Source organism: Ambystoma mexicanum, chromosome 13, assembly GCF_040938575.1.
Source record: "Ambystoma mexicanum isolate Mex_15411 chromosome 13, UKY_AmexF1_1, whole genome shotgun sequence".
NCBI classification, from domain to species: Eukaryota; Metazoa; Chordata; class Amphibia; order Caudata; family Ambystomatidae; genus Ambystoma; species Ambystoma mexicanum.
In genome coordinates this window covers 370,722,878-370,739,977 of record NC_090938.1, presented here as the reverse complement: position 1 = coordinate 370,739,977, position 17,100 = coordinate 370,722,878, and the positions used below count along the sequence as shown (strand labels likewise).

Here is a 17,100-nt window from a genome sequence, read left to right as displayed (position 1 = left end):
GATTGGATCGTTCCACTCCATGATCGCCAGGGCATCCGAGCTTTTCCAACTCTGCCCTGAGGAGAAGAAAAAGGAAGGATTCCTTTATCAACGGCGCGAGGCCAAGAGGAAGACGGTCCTCGCGGTGCCTCTACTGGACGACATTTGGGATGAGGGCCTCGCCCTCCTCAAGAACCCTTCCACGAGTCATCTCGTCTGCAGCGACGACGATTAAAGCGGCCAACGCCTTGGCTATCGTGGCCCGCTACGACAGGGAGCTATGGTACAAACTGGCTCCCCTGCTGGACTTCCTACCGGACGACAAGAGGGCGGATGCCCTGGAGATCCTACAGGAAGGTGAGGTGGCGTCGGACCACGCCATCACTATTGCGACGGACATCGCCGACAATGGGTTTCGCCAGTTGGGCAACGGCGTGTGCCTTAGGCGGCGTGGATGGCTCAAGGCTACGGACTTCCTTCAAGACGTACAGACCAGAGTCCTGGACATGCCGTTCGATGGGAACAACCTGTTTGGGAAAACAGTGGACGATTCCCTTCAGGCCATTAAAGCGGACACTGAGACGGCCCGGGCCCTTGGGGTTCTGCAGCAACGACGGACGCCCTTTCGGAGCAGCGGAGGCAAGGGCGCCTCCAAAGGTTCCGGCGGCGGTTTCTCCATCTACCGTCAAGCGGCCCGCTCGTCTCAGGAGGCCTACAGAGGACGAGGCAAGTCTGGCGGACCCCGCCGTCGTCGCCAAGGAGGTCAAGGCGGCAAAGCCTCGTCGAAACAGGATTGAACCGGCCGTGGGGTCGGGCCCCCACCGAAGCACCCCGGTGGGAGGCCGGCTGGCGAGCTTCGTCAGCGTGTGGGAGTCCATCTCCACCGACCGTTGGGTGCTGGACGCCTTAGCCCGGGGCCACGCGCTCGAGTTTCAAAGAAGGTGCCCGCGCGTCCCCCCCGTGGCCAGGAAAGAGCTTCACGTCCCTCAACTTCTCCTGGAGGTAAGGGCGATGCTCAGGAAGGGCGCCATCGAACTCGTCCCAAAGAGGCTTCGGGGCTCCGGAGTTTACTCGAGATACTTCCTCGTGAAGAAGAAGACGGGAGGATGGCGCCCCATCCTAGACCTGCGACGTCTGAACAAGTTCATCAAGGCGCAGAAGTTCCGGATGGTCACCCTCCAGCACGTCCTGGGTCAGCTGGAGGAGGGAGACTTCCTGTCGTCGTTGGATTTGGAGGATGCCTACTTCCATATTCCCATCCTAAAGGGGCACCGACAGTTCCTCAGGTTTGTGGTCCAAGGGCGTCACTACCAGTTAAAGGCCTCCCCTTCGGACTCCGGTCGGCACCCAGGGTATTCACCAAGTGCCTTGCACCGGTGGCGGCGCAGCTGCGCCGCGAGGGGATCCACGTCTACCCCTACCTGGACGACTAGCTCATCCAAGCCAAGACGAGGGAGCTCGCCGTGGAGCACACGGCAAGGACCGTCCAACTTCTCACGGACCTGGGATTCTCCGTGAACTACGCCAAGTCCCACCTGGTACCCGCGCAAAACGCACTGTTTCTGGGAGCGAAGCTCGACACAGTGTCCCTTCTGGCCTCCCCGTCGGAGGAAAGGACCAGGTCCATCCTGGGCAAGGTACAGCGGATGTTGGTTTCCGACGCGGCCAAGGTGAGGTCCATCAAGTCCCTCCTCGGAATGATGTCTTCTTGCATCTACCTCATTCCCATGTGCAGGCTCCGGATGCGCCCGTTGCAGGAGTTCCTGGACGCGCACTGGATCCAAACGACGGGCGGCTCCGAGGAGAGGATCACACTCGACGAGAGTTTCCGCCGAGCGGTCCGGTGGTGGGGCACCCGCGCGCATCTGACGGCGGGCATGGACTTCCAGACCCCAGACCACCAGGAGACAGTGACCACGGATGCCTCCCTGGAAGGGTGGGGAGCGCACACCGAAAATCTGCACGCGAGAGGCCTTTGGCTCCCGACGGAGAAGTCCCTCCATATCAACGTCCTGGAGCTCCGTGCAGTGTTCTGGGCCCTCAGGTCCTTCCTTCCGTCCCTCAAGGGCAAGGTGGTGAGGATCTTCACCGACAACACCACCACCATGTTTTACATCAGGAAACAGGGCGGAACCAGGTCCCCAGCACTGTCCAAGGAGGCGCAGGACCTGTGGCATTGGGCCGTCGCCCAAAGGATGTTTCTGGTGCCGTTTCATCTGGCAGGGATAAAAAACACCATCGCCGACTCACTCAGCAGGGAGCTGCGCTCTCGGCCCACGAGTGGGAACAACGGCAGGATCTAGTGGATCGCCTCTTCCGACGGTGGGGCACACCCCAGATCGACCTGTTTGCGACGGCGACGAACTCCAAGTGCCGGAGGTTCGCCAGCAGGTTTCCCCAGGCGAGAAGCATGGGCGATGTTTTCTCGTTCCCCTGGGAGGGGCCTGTTCCTCTACGCTTTCCCTCCTTTGCCACTGCTAATCCGGCTCGTCAACCAGCTCAAGAGGTCACGGTGCAGGATGATCCTCGTCGCACCTGAGTGGCCGAGGCAGATATGGTTCCCGGACCTTCTGGACTTGTCAGCGTCCCCGCCAATCAAGCTGCCGGTGGACGCGGATCTACTCTCCAGGGAAGGAGGCGCCATCCTCCACCACGACCCGAATTCGCTGAACTTGCAGGCCTGGCTCCTGCAGCGCTAGAGTTTGGGGGATACGACATACCGGCCGACTGCAGAGAGGTTCTTGCAAAGGCCAGGGCGTCCTCGACTCTTAAATGCTACGGACACAAATGGAAGAGGTTCTCTGTCTGGTGCCACGCACAGAAGATTAACCCTCTACGGATTACGGCTCCCCAAGTACTGCCGTACCTGCTGACGCTGGCCAAAGCTGGTCTGGCACACGCGTCCATCAAGATTCATCTTGCTGCGATCTCCCGATACACCAGAACCACGGGGCGGACGTCCTTGTGGTCTCATCGTCTGGTGAAGGAGTTCATGAAGGGACTGTTCAGATCGTTCCCGCCGGTGAAGGCTCCGGCCCCGGCGTGGGAGCTCAACGTGGTGCTGACCAAGCTCATGGGACCTCCGTTCGAGCCTCTGCACTCGGCCCCGTTGAAGTTTCTGTCGTGGAAAACAGCGTTTCTTGTGGCCATCACCTCCGCACGACGGGTGGGAGAGATCCAGGCCCTTTCCTGCAAGGCCCCGTACTTGACTTTTCACGACACGAGGGTAGTGCTCAGGACGCACCCCTCCTTCATGCCCAAGGTACCGTCGGACTTCCATCTCAACGAACCCTTGGTGTTGCCTGTGTTCTTCCCGTCGCCTTCGTCGCCGGCTGAGAGGACTTTGCACTCGCTGGATGTGGCTAGAGCGCTGAAGTTCTACGTGGACCGCACAAAGTGTTTTCGGAAACGTCACAACTCTTTGTGAACTTTGGACCTGTCAATCAGGGGAAGGCTCTCTCGGAGGCTTCCATTTCCAGATGGCTCTCCGGCTGTATCATGTACTGTCATCGGTTGGCAAACCGACCGCTGCCTGGCCGTCCGAGAGCCCATTCCACCAGAGCGATCGCAGCTACCACAGCGTTCCTTTCTGGTGTGCCCCTGCTGGACATATGAAGGGCTGCTACGTGGAGGTCGACGCACACCTTCACGAAATTCTACTGCGTCGATCGGGATTCCAGGGTGGAGTCCAGGGTCGGCCAAGCAGTGCTGCGCAACCTGTTCGCCTGAGGTGAGCCTGGTGAGAGGAGGTAAGATGCTTAATGTTGAGTTTGATGTAATGCTTAATGTTGAGCCTTTGCCACCTCCCGTGGTTGTGCATGTGTGTACTGCTATGTATTCTTTATTCATGAGCATGTGAATCCATGCCAGACCCCATGCTGGAGAAGGAACAAGTTACTTACCTGTAACTGTTGTTCTCCAGCATGGGTCTGGCATGGATTCACATGCGAACCCTCCCGCCTACCCCTCTGCGGCTCTTCACTTTGTCATACTGCCACTTCATCACGTGCTTCCAAATCTGAAGATGGCTGCCAGAGGCGGTGCTTAGGTAGAGGGCAGTCATTGGCTGTGGTCAGTATGACGCAGAGACCAGTGATTGGTTATTACTATGAAAGACAGATCAGAAACGAAACTGATACTGTTTTTTTTTTCTTTACCGAGGATTCCCAGCCTTACGACGGGGAATATTCATGAGCATGTGAATCCATGCCAGACCCATGCTGGAGAACAACAGTTACAGGTAAGTAACTTGTTCCTACTGTACACTTTCAATTTCTGAATCAGACAAGACCCTTTGGGATGGCCCACAGACACAACCTACACCCACAGGTGACTTCAGTAACAAGGGTGCTAGGGACTTTAATATTTTACTGTTGGCATTCAGAACACTCTTAAAAAGGGGGTAAAAGGAAATGTTATTAGACCACAAGAGACAACAAATATTCTTAAGCAGTGCAGATACGAGTTCATTAGAAGAGTCATTCAATTCAATAGGCTAAGCCAAAGTCAATGGGCAAAAGTCTTGGATAGGATAAAGCACTTCTGGTAAGTCAATGGAAAAGTCTTTGGACAAGTTCTTAGGAGTCTTTGATGGAAATGTAGGGCCACAAGCTGATTAGACTTGTGAGTTGTGGAAGTTGCAAGCACTTCTACAGTTAGAGGTAAGTTCTCTTAGACTTGTTTTACAGTACCTTGGTAACGAAGAAAAGATGCAGCTGATGTCTTCTGTTCATGTGCAGCTCTGCAGATCTTACTGTTCCTGGGCCTCAGTCGTGGGTACAAGAGGGAGGACGTCGGGGGACTCCTCCAATGCACTGGGACTGCCAAAACCTGCAACCGGCAAACTTCACTTTCAGTGGCTGTTTTACGTTTCAGCTACCGCAAATAGCAACAACGCGGTTCCTGGCTGTCAAGGTGGACTGTCCTTGCTTCTGGGGTCCCGCACTCTGCTGAGGGGACTCAGGCTTGGTCAGTCCTGCTTCGTGGGAGTCCGGAGGATCTTCCAAAAGCTTTAGGCCAGCTTAAAAGTAATGCACACAATCTGGTGTCCCTCTCCCTAGCTATATGGTTTACTGCAGCAACTCTGAGGAAATTCAACCAGCTCCGAGATGGGTGTCCAGGTGGCTTACTTTGGAGTTGATTGGTCCCACCAACTCAAAGGGAGAAGTCGTCCTTGCAGGCCGACTTTGGTTTTTTTCTTTTTTCGTCATATCTTTGTGGAAAGGTCCTTCTAGAGAGTTTCTCTGCGTGCCAAACCAGGTTTGGTCTCTTTGTTCATTTAGCCTTTGGCGGGCTTCAGGAGTGATGCCCGCCTCTGGCTCCAGAGTGTCTGGGGTAGGCCGGAAGTGAGGGAGGTGCCCGAAACTCCCTGTGCTTAGTCTCCTAGGAGTCCCAAATGCACTCTGGTGATTGGCTGGCTGACTGCCTGGCAAGGACAGCCACCGTGATGGGTGAGTGACAGCTAGGCTGGAATGAATGGGAGAGAACTGAATAAAAGGTGAGTCTTTTGGCTTGGAAGGCAGTCGACCACTGGACAAAGCAACCGCAGAACTTGAAGAGGACGCCTGCTGCAACTCCTGGACCGTTGGTTAGCCCGGTGAAGCCCTGCTGCATTGCCAGAACGCCAAGTGCACATCGACAGAGAAGCCCCTGCACGGACGACTTCTCCCCTTGAGTTGGTGGGACCAATCAACTCCAAGTAAACCACCCGGACATCCATCTCGGAGCTGGTTGAATTTCCACAGAGTTGCTGCTGGAAACCGTATAGCCAGGGAGAGGAACACAAGATTGTGTGCTTTGCTTTTAAGCTGGCCTAGAGCTTTTTGAAGATCCTCCGGACTCCCAAGAAGCAGAACTGACCAAGCCTCAGCCCCCTCAACAGAGTGCGGGACCCCAGAAGCAAGGAAAGTCCATCTCGACAACCAGGAACCGCAGTGTTGCTATTTGTGGTAGACGCGTGGAGCTGAAACACTGAACAGCCACTGAAACTGAAGTTTGCCGGTTGCGAGATTTGACCGTCCCAGTGCATTGCAGGAGCCCCCAACGTCCTCCCTCTTGTCCCCACGACTGAGGCCCAGTAACAGTGAGACCTGCAGACCTGCACAGGAACAGAAGTCATCTGCTATATCATTGCTTCATCTTTAAAGGTACTGTAAAACGTCTGAGAGAACTTCTCTTACTGTAGGGCGCTTGCCACTTCTACAACTCACAAGTCTAATCAGCTTGTGGCCCTACATTTGATTCTTCTTTTCATCAAAGACTCATAAGAACATGTGCAAAGACTTTTCCATGTACTTACCAGAAGTGCTTCATCCTATACAAGACTTTTGCCCATTGACTTTGGCTTAGCCTATTGAATTGTATGACTCTTCTTGGAGGATCTACAAGTATTTTTCTGCTTAAGAATATTTGTGGTCTCTTGTTGTTCTAATAACCTTTGCCTTTTACCAACTTCTAAGGGTATTCTAAATGCCAACAGTAAGATATTAATGTCCCTAGCACCCTAGTTATTGAAGTCCCCTGTGGGTGTAGGTTGTGTCTGTGGGCCATCCCAAAAGGGTCTTTACTGATTTAGAAACTCAGTGTACAGTATTGAAGTGTATTTGTTACTATTCTATTGCTCCCTTCTGAAGAAGGCTTTATAACTGACTGATAAATGAATAAATGTGTATGCACGAAACCTGGAGTCTAAGAGTTTATTTGAATACCTTTAACTGTGAATATTTGTGTAACTCCACTACAGCTCACATTTTCCCCTCTTGGGATAAGCCTGGCTGCTCAACACGCTACCAAAACTGTGTAGTACAAGCTTATACCAAAGGTTGGTTTGCCTATTCCTGTAGTCAGAGTTGTGTGTAGTGGTCCCAGAGGATACTGCATACAAAATTTGCCTACCACTCCCCCTGCCCCCAAATAATAATCGTGTCATTAGGCAATGTTAAATTGTCTCGACGCATCAAGGGGGTCTGAGGTGTGGCTCAGGTGGGTGGAATCAGGCTATCACATGCTCCCAGAGCCGCACCCCCGCGCGCCTCTAAATTTAAAGGGGAAGACGTTTTTTTTCTGGTGAAAAAGGTTCCGTCCCTAAGAACGGAGGCCCATGCAGTATGGAGGAAAGGGGACTAAGGACAGTACGTTAGTCACTACGGTGGGTAACATAAATTTGTTCTATAAAAGTTAAACATGGTTATCTTAAAACTTTGTTAATGTTGATCTGTCACACTCTGGAATTCGGACTGTTCTTTTTTACTGTTGAATCCAGTGTTCTTTAGAAATTTAGAATTAACTGTAAAACATTCAGAACCTTTAAATCTCTAGTGTCTGGCTTGGGTTTCGTATTTTTCTTTAAGGTCCTATTTTAATGTTTTTTTTCTTTAGTTAGTAAATGCCTTTCTTGATGCGTGACCTGACTAGACCTGTGGTATTGCTGACTTGTATTGCCATTTTAAATTGTTTGCTAAGGTAGAGCCTTCACTGCATTCACGGTAGAGTCATTGTTGTTTGTGTTCATTGCACTTAGTCTGCAGTCTCCTTCTAGTAATTTATTCACATTCTTGCCCTACATTAGCAGTCAGTCGCATAACATTTTCCTACAAACCGGCTTGGTTGCAAGAAGGGTATGTAGAGTGTGTACACCCACCACACTAATCGCCATTCCTTGTTATCTTGGAATCCTTTCTGTAGGTGGAGTCACCACCCCAGCAGATGGAAGTACAACTTGTCAGTAGTTCTCCGCCAATGGCCCCGGAGTCGGGCTCTCCAGAGCCTCGCTGCGTGCGTTCCGGATGCGTGAACCCGCCTGTGGAGAGCAAGGACTGGGACAATGAGTACTGCAGCAATGAGTGTGTTGCTAAGCATTGCAGGTAATAACTTTAAAAAGGATTTTGAAATCTGTGTCATTTACTGAGCTAGGCGAGTGTTGGCTAGAAATCGTCCTTTTTGCCTGATGTTTCATCCCCTTGTTCATTTTGGTGTTCTGGGTTTAGGACTGTTTTCGTCTGTCTGACTTAATCTAAAGTCCGACTGAATGTGGGTCTGTTTTTGTGCTCTGGCTTAAGAGTTATGGCGGGTCATAAGAAGGATACAGACACAGTGATGACATTTCTAATGAGTGATTTATTAAATGATAACAACGACTTTAGAATGGATTGTGTCCTCCCCTGTATTCCTCATCCTTGATATATTTGTAATAGGGTTGCAACAGTACGTGCACACTTTAATTTTGTAAACCTGTCATTTGCATCATACGGTTTTACTGTAATAGTGCTGGTGGCTAGCTTTAAATAAAATATATTTCTTTGTCACATACACACAAAGACTGCAATGAGCACAGTGAAAGAAGCCACACTGTCTTCTCTGACACCCAAGCTCGAACACAGAGTATGTCCTGCCTTATTTGTATGGGACTGCCTAGAGCCTTGCAGGTTTGTCTATTTAAAAGCAGAAGCCAGCTGCCTCTGACAGTGCTTCTCAGTCATAGGCAGCACCCAAACTTCCCAGGGCCTCCAAACGTGCTGCAATACTGAGCCCTTTTTGTAATTTGCAATTGTTTGCTAGGCCTGAGTGCCCAGAGACAGGATCACAGATGGTGGAGAGAATGGCTGCAAAACCTGTGTTTGGTCAGGGAATGGCAAATCGAGTTTAAAAGGGTGCATTTTTTTATTTTGTTGTACTCTGACAGTAATTTATTCGGCATTGGCGAACGAGAAAGCAGATCCCGCAGTTCCTCTGCTTAGCAACCTCCCCCCAAGAGCCTAACTAATGTAACTATTTTCCCCTGCATTTGCAGAACACATTATAAAAGCTCTCTCGTGGCACCTGTTGTAGCTTTTCTGCTTGGGGTGTGCTGGCTGCAGTCTCACTGATGTGGAGTGTGGATACTACGACTGGACTCTATCCTAGGTGGCTGCACATACCTGGTGATTATAGCCTGCGTAAAGTGCAGCAGTCGATTAGGCTATGGTCGGGTGACCGCAGACCTAAGGAGTTTTTCCTGTCTAATGCACTGGATTCAGATAGGGGAGACTTACTGGACTCGAGCAGCTGCATTAAATTTAAGGGACGCTTCGAGTTGGTTCGAGGCTTTAAGCTGTGTTGACCCGTACACGTGAATTGCCATGTCGATCTGTGCGAGCCTTTTACCTGGCATGTGTCTGCAGTTTTTTTTCATTTCTTGCGCAGCAAAGGCAACCTTTGTGCCATAGGCGACAAATACATGGGGGCGAAGGGTGAATTTGCCCCCCCCACCCTGTTCTCCTTAAACAGCAGGGGCAAGAGTGTAATTTTGCCCCCCCCCCCCCCACTGAGATTCTGCAACCCCACTCTCCTAAGTCACTGGGCACAGCCAGTCTTTTGGTTCCTCTGATGCTATGTTCAGCAGGCTTGTTGAAATGTTAACATGCATCATGAAAAATTAGTAAAGTGCTGCCCACTTCAAAGTGGAGAGGCTGCCTTATCATCACCTCAGCTTTGATTGGGGATAGGAGGAGACAGGCCACGAGAAGTAGGGAGTTTCAAAGGCGAATGTTACAAAGACAGCTCATCATTCAGGCGACTGTTGCTGAGATATGTTTAGACCTGCCTGTAATCTTGTCTTTTTCCACCCCAATTCCTGCTCCTAACGTGCTGAAAAATGTGTGGTTTTGACCTGGAGAAGGGTACAGCATTTACGCTTGTTTGTTGTGGGAATTTCTGCCCCTTAGCATAAGCCCTACTAGCAAAAATTAAAAGTTGGCACCCATGTTTGTATCTTACAGCAGATTGTTTAAATAGTTATATTCATTTCGCCAGTGACTCCGGTGCCTCCGGAACTGAGAGCGTTTATTCCAACTGCCTAGGTGTTAATTACATGCAGTTTAGAGGTTCAAATTCCCTAGACCGAGGATCAAGCACCTAATAAGTAATTGCAATTCGACATCATGGGGGCATGACATGTCATTAGCGTTGCACGACTCCCTGATCATCATCATGAAATAAACTGCGTAAGACATTTACCCTCTGACAATTTTTTATGAATAATACCAGTAGAAAAACACGGGCACGTGACCCCTTAAGACTGACAACCCAGAAAATAATGCAAGACTGCACAACACAAGGGGTGCGACGAGGGTGCATGGTTCACTGTGAGTCTCAGCCCTTCACAAACATTTTTACAAATTAAAGGTCCTGGTTTTGAAAGGAGGTTATGTGACTGAATATTAACACTTTAAATGTGCATGTTCATTTCAGCCAGGAAAGCTTCAATTCGGAGTAGTCTTATCAGGGGCATGACTGCCTGACTGGCATGCTTAATGCTAATACTTACATTAAGCTTTCGTTCAAAGTGCTTTTGGTGCAGCAGTGAGGATGTCAGTCAGGAGCAGAAGCTGCTTACAGTAACACATGCAGCACAGCACACTCAAATTTACTGAGACTATAACTACGAGTGTTGCAAGTAAGCCAACTGCCCAAATCGCTTAAATACTGCATAGGCTAAGCCTGGTGTGATATAAAATGACAGCATACATTCTGAGTTAGTAATCAATGCACACGTTGAGCGCATATTAAAACAATGGCTCCCATCAAGAACATTTTAAAGAAAGAGGGGTGCCGTCAATATAAATTCCATAACAATAACTTATGAAGGCAGCCAGCACACATAATGGAATACATTAGTCTTAGAAAATATGCAATTTATTTCATATGAACATATTTTAAATAGAAACCTTTTGGTAAAAACACCACAGTGAAAGACAGAGCAGGAAATTGGTATTCTCCAGCATGGGGCCTGGCATGGATTCACATGCTCATGAATATTCCCCGTCGTCAGGCTGGGAATCCTCAGTAAATAAAAAAAACAGTTTGTTTCACTTCTGAACTGTTTTTCTCCTACCAACCAATCACTGCCCCCAGCCAATGACTGCCCTCTACCTAAGCTCCTCCTCTGGCAGCCATCTTCAGATTTTTACCTTATCAAGTGTTGGGAGTCCTTGTGCTAGCTCTCACGCTTTTACTGCGTTTTCTGTTTTTTCTAAGAGTTTTACTTTATTTTTTTCGGTCAATCGAGCCTCAAGCTCCATCATTCTACCTTCCTATTAACAGAGACCCGTTTTTCGGATTCTTCAGCGCCCCTCAAGGGCGAATTTCATCAAGTTTACTTCTTGGCAGATTCCAGAAGCTTCTTAAAGGCCTCCGCTGCGTGGACATGGAGAATGAGAAGGGCTCAGCACCCCTGTTCAAAATTTGCCCAGGTTATGGCCTGCGGGACATCTTTTCGGACAACACATTCCCTGTGCCTCTACTGCCTGCACTCAGACCCGATGCACGTGAAGGATGACTGTGCGTTTTGTCAGGACATGGTGCCCCGCACGCTGAGCGATCGGCGCAGGTGTCTCAGCAAGTGGCTGCAGGCCGATGCCCCTGCTCTGGGTGAGTCCCGGCAGCATGCCTCGCCGGCCCAGAAGAAAGTTGAGCGGTCTTCTAAGACCTTTGAGGGCGCTCCTCCCACGGGGGCCCAACATAATGCCAAGCACCGCGAGTCCACTGTCTCCGGGAGCGCTGTTGCAACGGGCTCTTCTGTGGCCAAGGCAGTGCAACGGCTTCGACCATGAGCCAACGCTCAGGATCTTCAAAGAGGAAGTCGGACCATCTGTGCAAGCTCTTCGAGAAGACCCAGACAGGCCCTCCAGAGAAGGCCAAGGGGGAGCTGGGCTCAGACCCTCCCCCTAAGGTGAAAGCCGCAGGCTCGACCAAGGCCGTGAAGGCCCAGGTGCATCTGACGAAGACCCAACCTTCCATCGAAAGAGTGGTGGTGTCACTCGCGAAGACCGCCGTGGCGGATCCGCAGGGCAAGGCCCCAAAGGCAAGAGTATCCCTGCCTGCCAGGAGGTAGTTCTCTTTTCAGCCCATCGAAAAGATACTAGAGAAGATGATGCCTATCATTTCACCGAAACAGTCTCCCTTGGTCGCAGAGAAGGGGGGGGCACGGTAGCCCTCCAGGGCACGGATATCTCTTCGGAGGAGGAGCTTACCAACCTCCAGTCCTTCTAGGAGGAAAGATGCGTTGAGAACAGGCCCTACGGGAAGGATCCGGACAAGGGCGATGATGAAGGTGACGACGAGGAGCAGCTTGGCGGTGAGGGCTTGGAGGACCAGCCTAAATCGCAAACGCCCCCTCCTCCGTCACCACAGCCACCTCAGCAACCACCTGGAGATATCTCGGTGGACAGTCTCGCTGCTCTGCATACCTTATGCTCGGAGATCCAGAGGATGCCTCTTGCGCTGATGGCCCCTCCTGCGGCGCTGGTACCATCAGGGGAACCGCCATCCAAGAAGAGGAGAGTTTATCCTCTGCCTTCTTGCCACCCTTTGCCTCCGTCTTGAACCCCCCCTTCCCCTCCAAGGGATGAGACGCATCCTGACACAGCGACGATGGCCACTGGCACGGACGACAGCGGGTTGGGGCATCTCCCGTCTCCACCCCCCAGATCTTCACCGCCCGACAAGATAGGCTCGTTCCACGCCATGATCTCCAGGGCCTCAGAGCTATTCCAGCTTGGCCCTAAGGAGAAGAAGAAAGAGGGTGTCCTGTATCAGCGCCGCGAGGCGAAGAGGAAGACCGTACTTTCGATCACGCTCTTGGATGACATTTGGGAGGAGAGGTTGTACCTGATGAACTCTTCCTCAGCCTCGGCGAAGAGGGGCCGTTATGAGAAGAAATACAGGGTGCAGGACTCGCTTGCAATTCAAACCGTCTCCAGACTTTGTGTTTTCGGCGGCAGCCAAGAAGAAATCTTGGGGCTCCTCCGCTTAGACAGCCTCCTCCCCCCAGATAGTGAGGAGAAGAAGTTGGATGCCATGGGACGAAGTTATCACATCGGCAGCGACTACCATCAAGGCCGCCCTTGCCATTGTGGCATGCTACGATAGGGAACTTTGGTTCAAGATCGCTCCCATCCTGGACTTCCTGCCTGACCTCAAGAGGGCGGAATCTTTGGAGAACCTACAGGAAGGTGAAGTGGCATCGGACCACGCCATTAAAATGGCCACGGACATCGTCGACAAAGGGTTCTGCCAAATGGGCAACAGAGTTTGCCTTCGTTGGCGGGGCTGGCTGAGGGCCACGAATTTTCGCCTGGATGTTCAGTCGAAGGTGTTGGACATGCCCTTCGACTGGGACAATTTGTTTGGGAGGACCGTGGACGAGTCTCTTCAGGCAATCAAGGTGGACACAGACGGATCGTGCCCTGGGTACGCTGCAACAGCGACGGCCGTCCTTTAGGACTTCCAGCGGAAAATCCCAAAGTTCTTGCCAAGGATTCGGTGCAGGTGCTTCGTCCTACCATCAACCCTCTCGCTCATCGGCCCAGGAGACCTACAGGTGCCGTGCCAAGTCTGGAGGAGTAGAACAAGTTACTTCTTACCTTGTAACGTTCTTTCGATGGGTTGTACCTCTGACGTATTCCTTATCTTTGATAATTCGTCTTCAGCTTCCTGGCCTCGGAAATGTTTTCTCTGTAGAGGGCGCTGCGCGTCGACGTCCGCCGAGTCGATGTCCCTCGACAGCCACCGTATCGTCGCCATGCCCATAAATAGCCACGCGGGGCGTCCGTTGCTCAGTTCCGTTTTGTAGCATAAGATAATTCATGCCTGAATTGGTTATTGACCTTGAAGGAGCGTAAGCTGCAACCACAAGGGAAGTATTACTGCGGGGATGGATGGGAGGAGCGATAAGGAATACGTCGGAGGAACATCCCATCGAAAGAACGTTACAAGGTAAGAAGTAACTTGTTCTTCGAAGGGATTGTGTCCTCCGACGTATTCCTTATCTTTGATAGACTCCCATAGCAGTGGCATGTTATTGGAGGTGGGAGTAATAATGTCCTGTATCCCTTTTAGGAATGAACCGAATGTAATACGGCTTTGCCAAATCTGGTCTCTTGACTAGTGGAGGAATGAATCCAGGTTGTAAAATTTTGTGAATGTATGTGCGGACGACCATGTCGCAGCCGCACATGTCTCGGACCAGTACCCCTCTTTGGAGGGCCGAAGAGGCTGCAATACCCCTGGTTGAATGAGCCCTAAGATTTTGGGGTGGCTCTTTCCCTGCCATTTTGTAAAATTCCAGAATGGCCAAAATAATCCACCTGGAAATGGTCTGTTTTGTTATGGATAGTCCCAACTTGTGACCTGAGTATCCTACAAACAGTTGGTCTGCTTGCCTAATCCTAGCAAGATGACGCCGATCCATGGGATCTTCGGCGTCGAAGGTGGTGCCTTCTTACCCGATGGCCCGTGGCGCTCTCGGGTGGACTCTTTCGCCGGGTGCAGCGACTTGCTGCATTTTGATTTTTTGGGTTTTTCACCCGGGGTATCACCCTCAGCTGTCTTCGAGGGGGTTGAGGCCACTTTCTTGAAGACGCTTAGCATTTTCTTCCTGAATTCCTCCCACTCAGTCTGAGAGCTGTGTTTTGTGGGGCAGGAGACCCTTTCTGGGAAAACAGAAGATGACGAGGAAGGGGATCTTCGACGTCTCTTCTTTGAGTGTCTAGATCTCGACGAATGGTGGGAGCTACTTCGAGACCTGGAATGAGAATGCTTTCGACGGCGAGGAGACGGATGCCTTGACTCGGCCGAAGAAACTTTCGAGGAGGTTTTGACTGACTTACCTCTCTCGAGCTTCCCCTTGCGCTCCTTCAAGGCTTTCGCCGTCATGGACATGCAGTCCTCACACTCCAAACAATGGTGCTCGACTCCCAAGCACCACAAGCAGATCCTGTGTGGATCTGTTATCAACATTTTCTTACCGCAGTCTCGACATTTTTTAAAGCCGGGCCGCTGTGTCGTTGGTTCCGATGAAAAAGCCATCGAGAACGAGTTGGTATTAGAGTAAGTATAAGAGGTTTTATCTGACTGAACTGAGCAACGATATTCCGAGGCCCCACGAAGCGCGGAAAAACGGAACTGAGCAACGGGAGCCGCGCGTGGCTATTTATGGGCATGGTGACGTTGGCGCCGATACGATGGCTGTCGAGGGTCATCGACTCGGCGGATGGTGATGCGCAGCGCCCTCTACAGAGAAAAAAATTCCGAGGCCAGCAAGCTGGAGACAAATTATCAAAGATAAGGAATACGTCGGAGGACACAATCCCTTCGAAAGTCATCGCCAAGGCCTCCAAGGCAGTACTTGGACGTCAAAACAGGATTGAACCGGCCGTGGTGTTGGGCCCCCACCCGTGCACCCTGGTGGGAGGACAGCTGGCGAACTTCGTCAGCGTGTGGAGGACCATCTCCACCGACAGTTGGGTGCTGGACACTCTCGCCCACAGACACACCCTGGAGTTCCAACGGAAGTGTACCCGGATACGACCAGTGGCCCGGCAGGAAAACCACGTCCCTCTGTTCTGCTGGAGGTTCGGGCCATGCTAAAAAAGGGTGAGATAGAGCTCACCCCAAAGAGGCTCCAGAGTGTACTCTCGTTACTTCCTCGTCAAAAAGAAGACCGGCGGTTGGAGGTCCATCCTAGACCTCTGCCGTCTGAACAAGTACATCAAGTCTCAAAAGTTCCGGATGGTGACTCCTCAGCACGTACTAGGACAGCTAGTAGAGGGGGATTTTCTATCGTCACTGGACTTGGAAGATACCTATTTTCACATCCCCATATACCAGGGCCACCACAAGTTCCTGCGCTTCGTGGTTCAAGGGCAACATTACCAGTTCAAGGCCCTTCCCTTCGGATTGAAATCAGCACCAAGAGTTTTCACCAAGTGCCTGGTGCTGGTGGCGACGCAGCTGTGTCTATGCGGGATCCACCTGTACCCTTATCTGGACGACTGGGCAAGCTCAAAGGACATCGCCATCGAACACATAGCCAAGGCCAGTCCAACTCCTGACGGATCTGGGGTTCTCGGTGAACTATGCAGAGTCGTGCTTGACTCCATCGCAGGACGTGCTGTTTCTGGGATCCCGACTCAACACAGTGTCCTGCCTGGCATCCCTGTTGGAGGAAAGGATGGTGGCCATTTTGGGCATGGTGCAACGGCAGTTGGCCCTTAAGGTCGCCACAGTGAAATCCATCAAGTTTCTGCTCGGCATGATGTCGTCATGCATTTACCTCATCCGACTATGCAGGCTGCGGATGTGTCCACTACAGGAGTTCCTCGACGGACGCTGGATACAAGTGTCGGGAAGCTTCCAAGACAAGATCAAGCTCGACGAGGGCTTCCATCGACCGATACGATGGTGGGGAGTCCGCTCACATCTGTCCGGAGGCACAGATTTCCAGACCCCACCGTACCAGGAGACGGTCATGACAGACGCCTCACTGGAATGTTGGGGTGCTCACACCGGAAGTCTACACATAAGAGATGTGTGGCTACTGCAGGAGAATACATTGCACATCAACATGTTGGAGCTGCGGGCAGTGTTTTGGGCGCTTAAGTCCTTCCTTCTGTCCCTCAAGTGGTGCGGGTCTTCACGGACAACACCACCACAATGTTCTACATCAAGAAGAAGGGGGGGCACCAGTTCCCCGGCACTCTCCAAAGAGGCGCAGGACCTATGTCACTGGGCCGTAGCCATGGGGATGTTCCTCCTCCCGTTTCATCTGGCATGAGTGAAGAACACTGTTGCTGACTGTGTCATGGCCACAGGCCCCAGAACACAAAAACCACACCATTTAGTGATGGGGGCGATGGGTCACTTGACTCACTTATGTCCCTTTGGGACCCATACACACAGGGGCCCCAGCTGGACTCAGTCCTGGCGCCAGGCTCATATAGAAATGTGAGCAGGAACACTTTATTTCAGTGCAGGAGTGCTTTTATTTTACAAGAACTTTCAAGGAGCTGAAAGCCTTTATTCCAGAGAACATCCTCATCGGGTGTGGCTCCCTAGGCCTGGTCTTCATGTGCTGACTCATCGGGTGTGGCAGGCAGGCTGAACCTGGTGGGCGTGGCTTCAGAAGCTCAGCTATATAAGCTGCTCCATCCTTAAGGCCGGTGCTTCACGTTACTGTGTACTCACGTGCAACTTGACGCTCACCGCCGCTTGGGCCAGTTTACTTACCTTTGAAACCAGGCGTTCTCCTGCATACTCGCCTCCAGGAAACCAGTGCTTCCCCGCATCATCTGCAGACTCATCTCC

At 51.6% G+C, this 17,100-nt stretch overlaps 1 protein-coding gene across 5 annotated transcripts in view; it reads left to right on the top strand.

Moving 5' to 3' along the window:
• Window positions 1-17,100, top strand: part of TOX4 (TOX high mobility group box family member 4) — a 583,240-nt gene that overhangs the window by 524,710 nt on the left and 41,430 nt on the right. For all 5 annotated transcript variants that reach the window (XM_069633904.1, XM_069633902.1, XM_069633901.1 and 2 more), the window contains one exon: window positions 7,663-7,841. In XM_069633904.1, coding sequence (XP_069490005.1) covers window positions 7,663-7,841 — 179 coding nt within the window. The remainder of the gene's footprint in view (window positions 1-7,662; window positions 7,842-17,100) is intronic.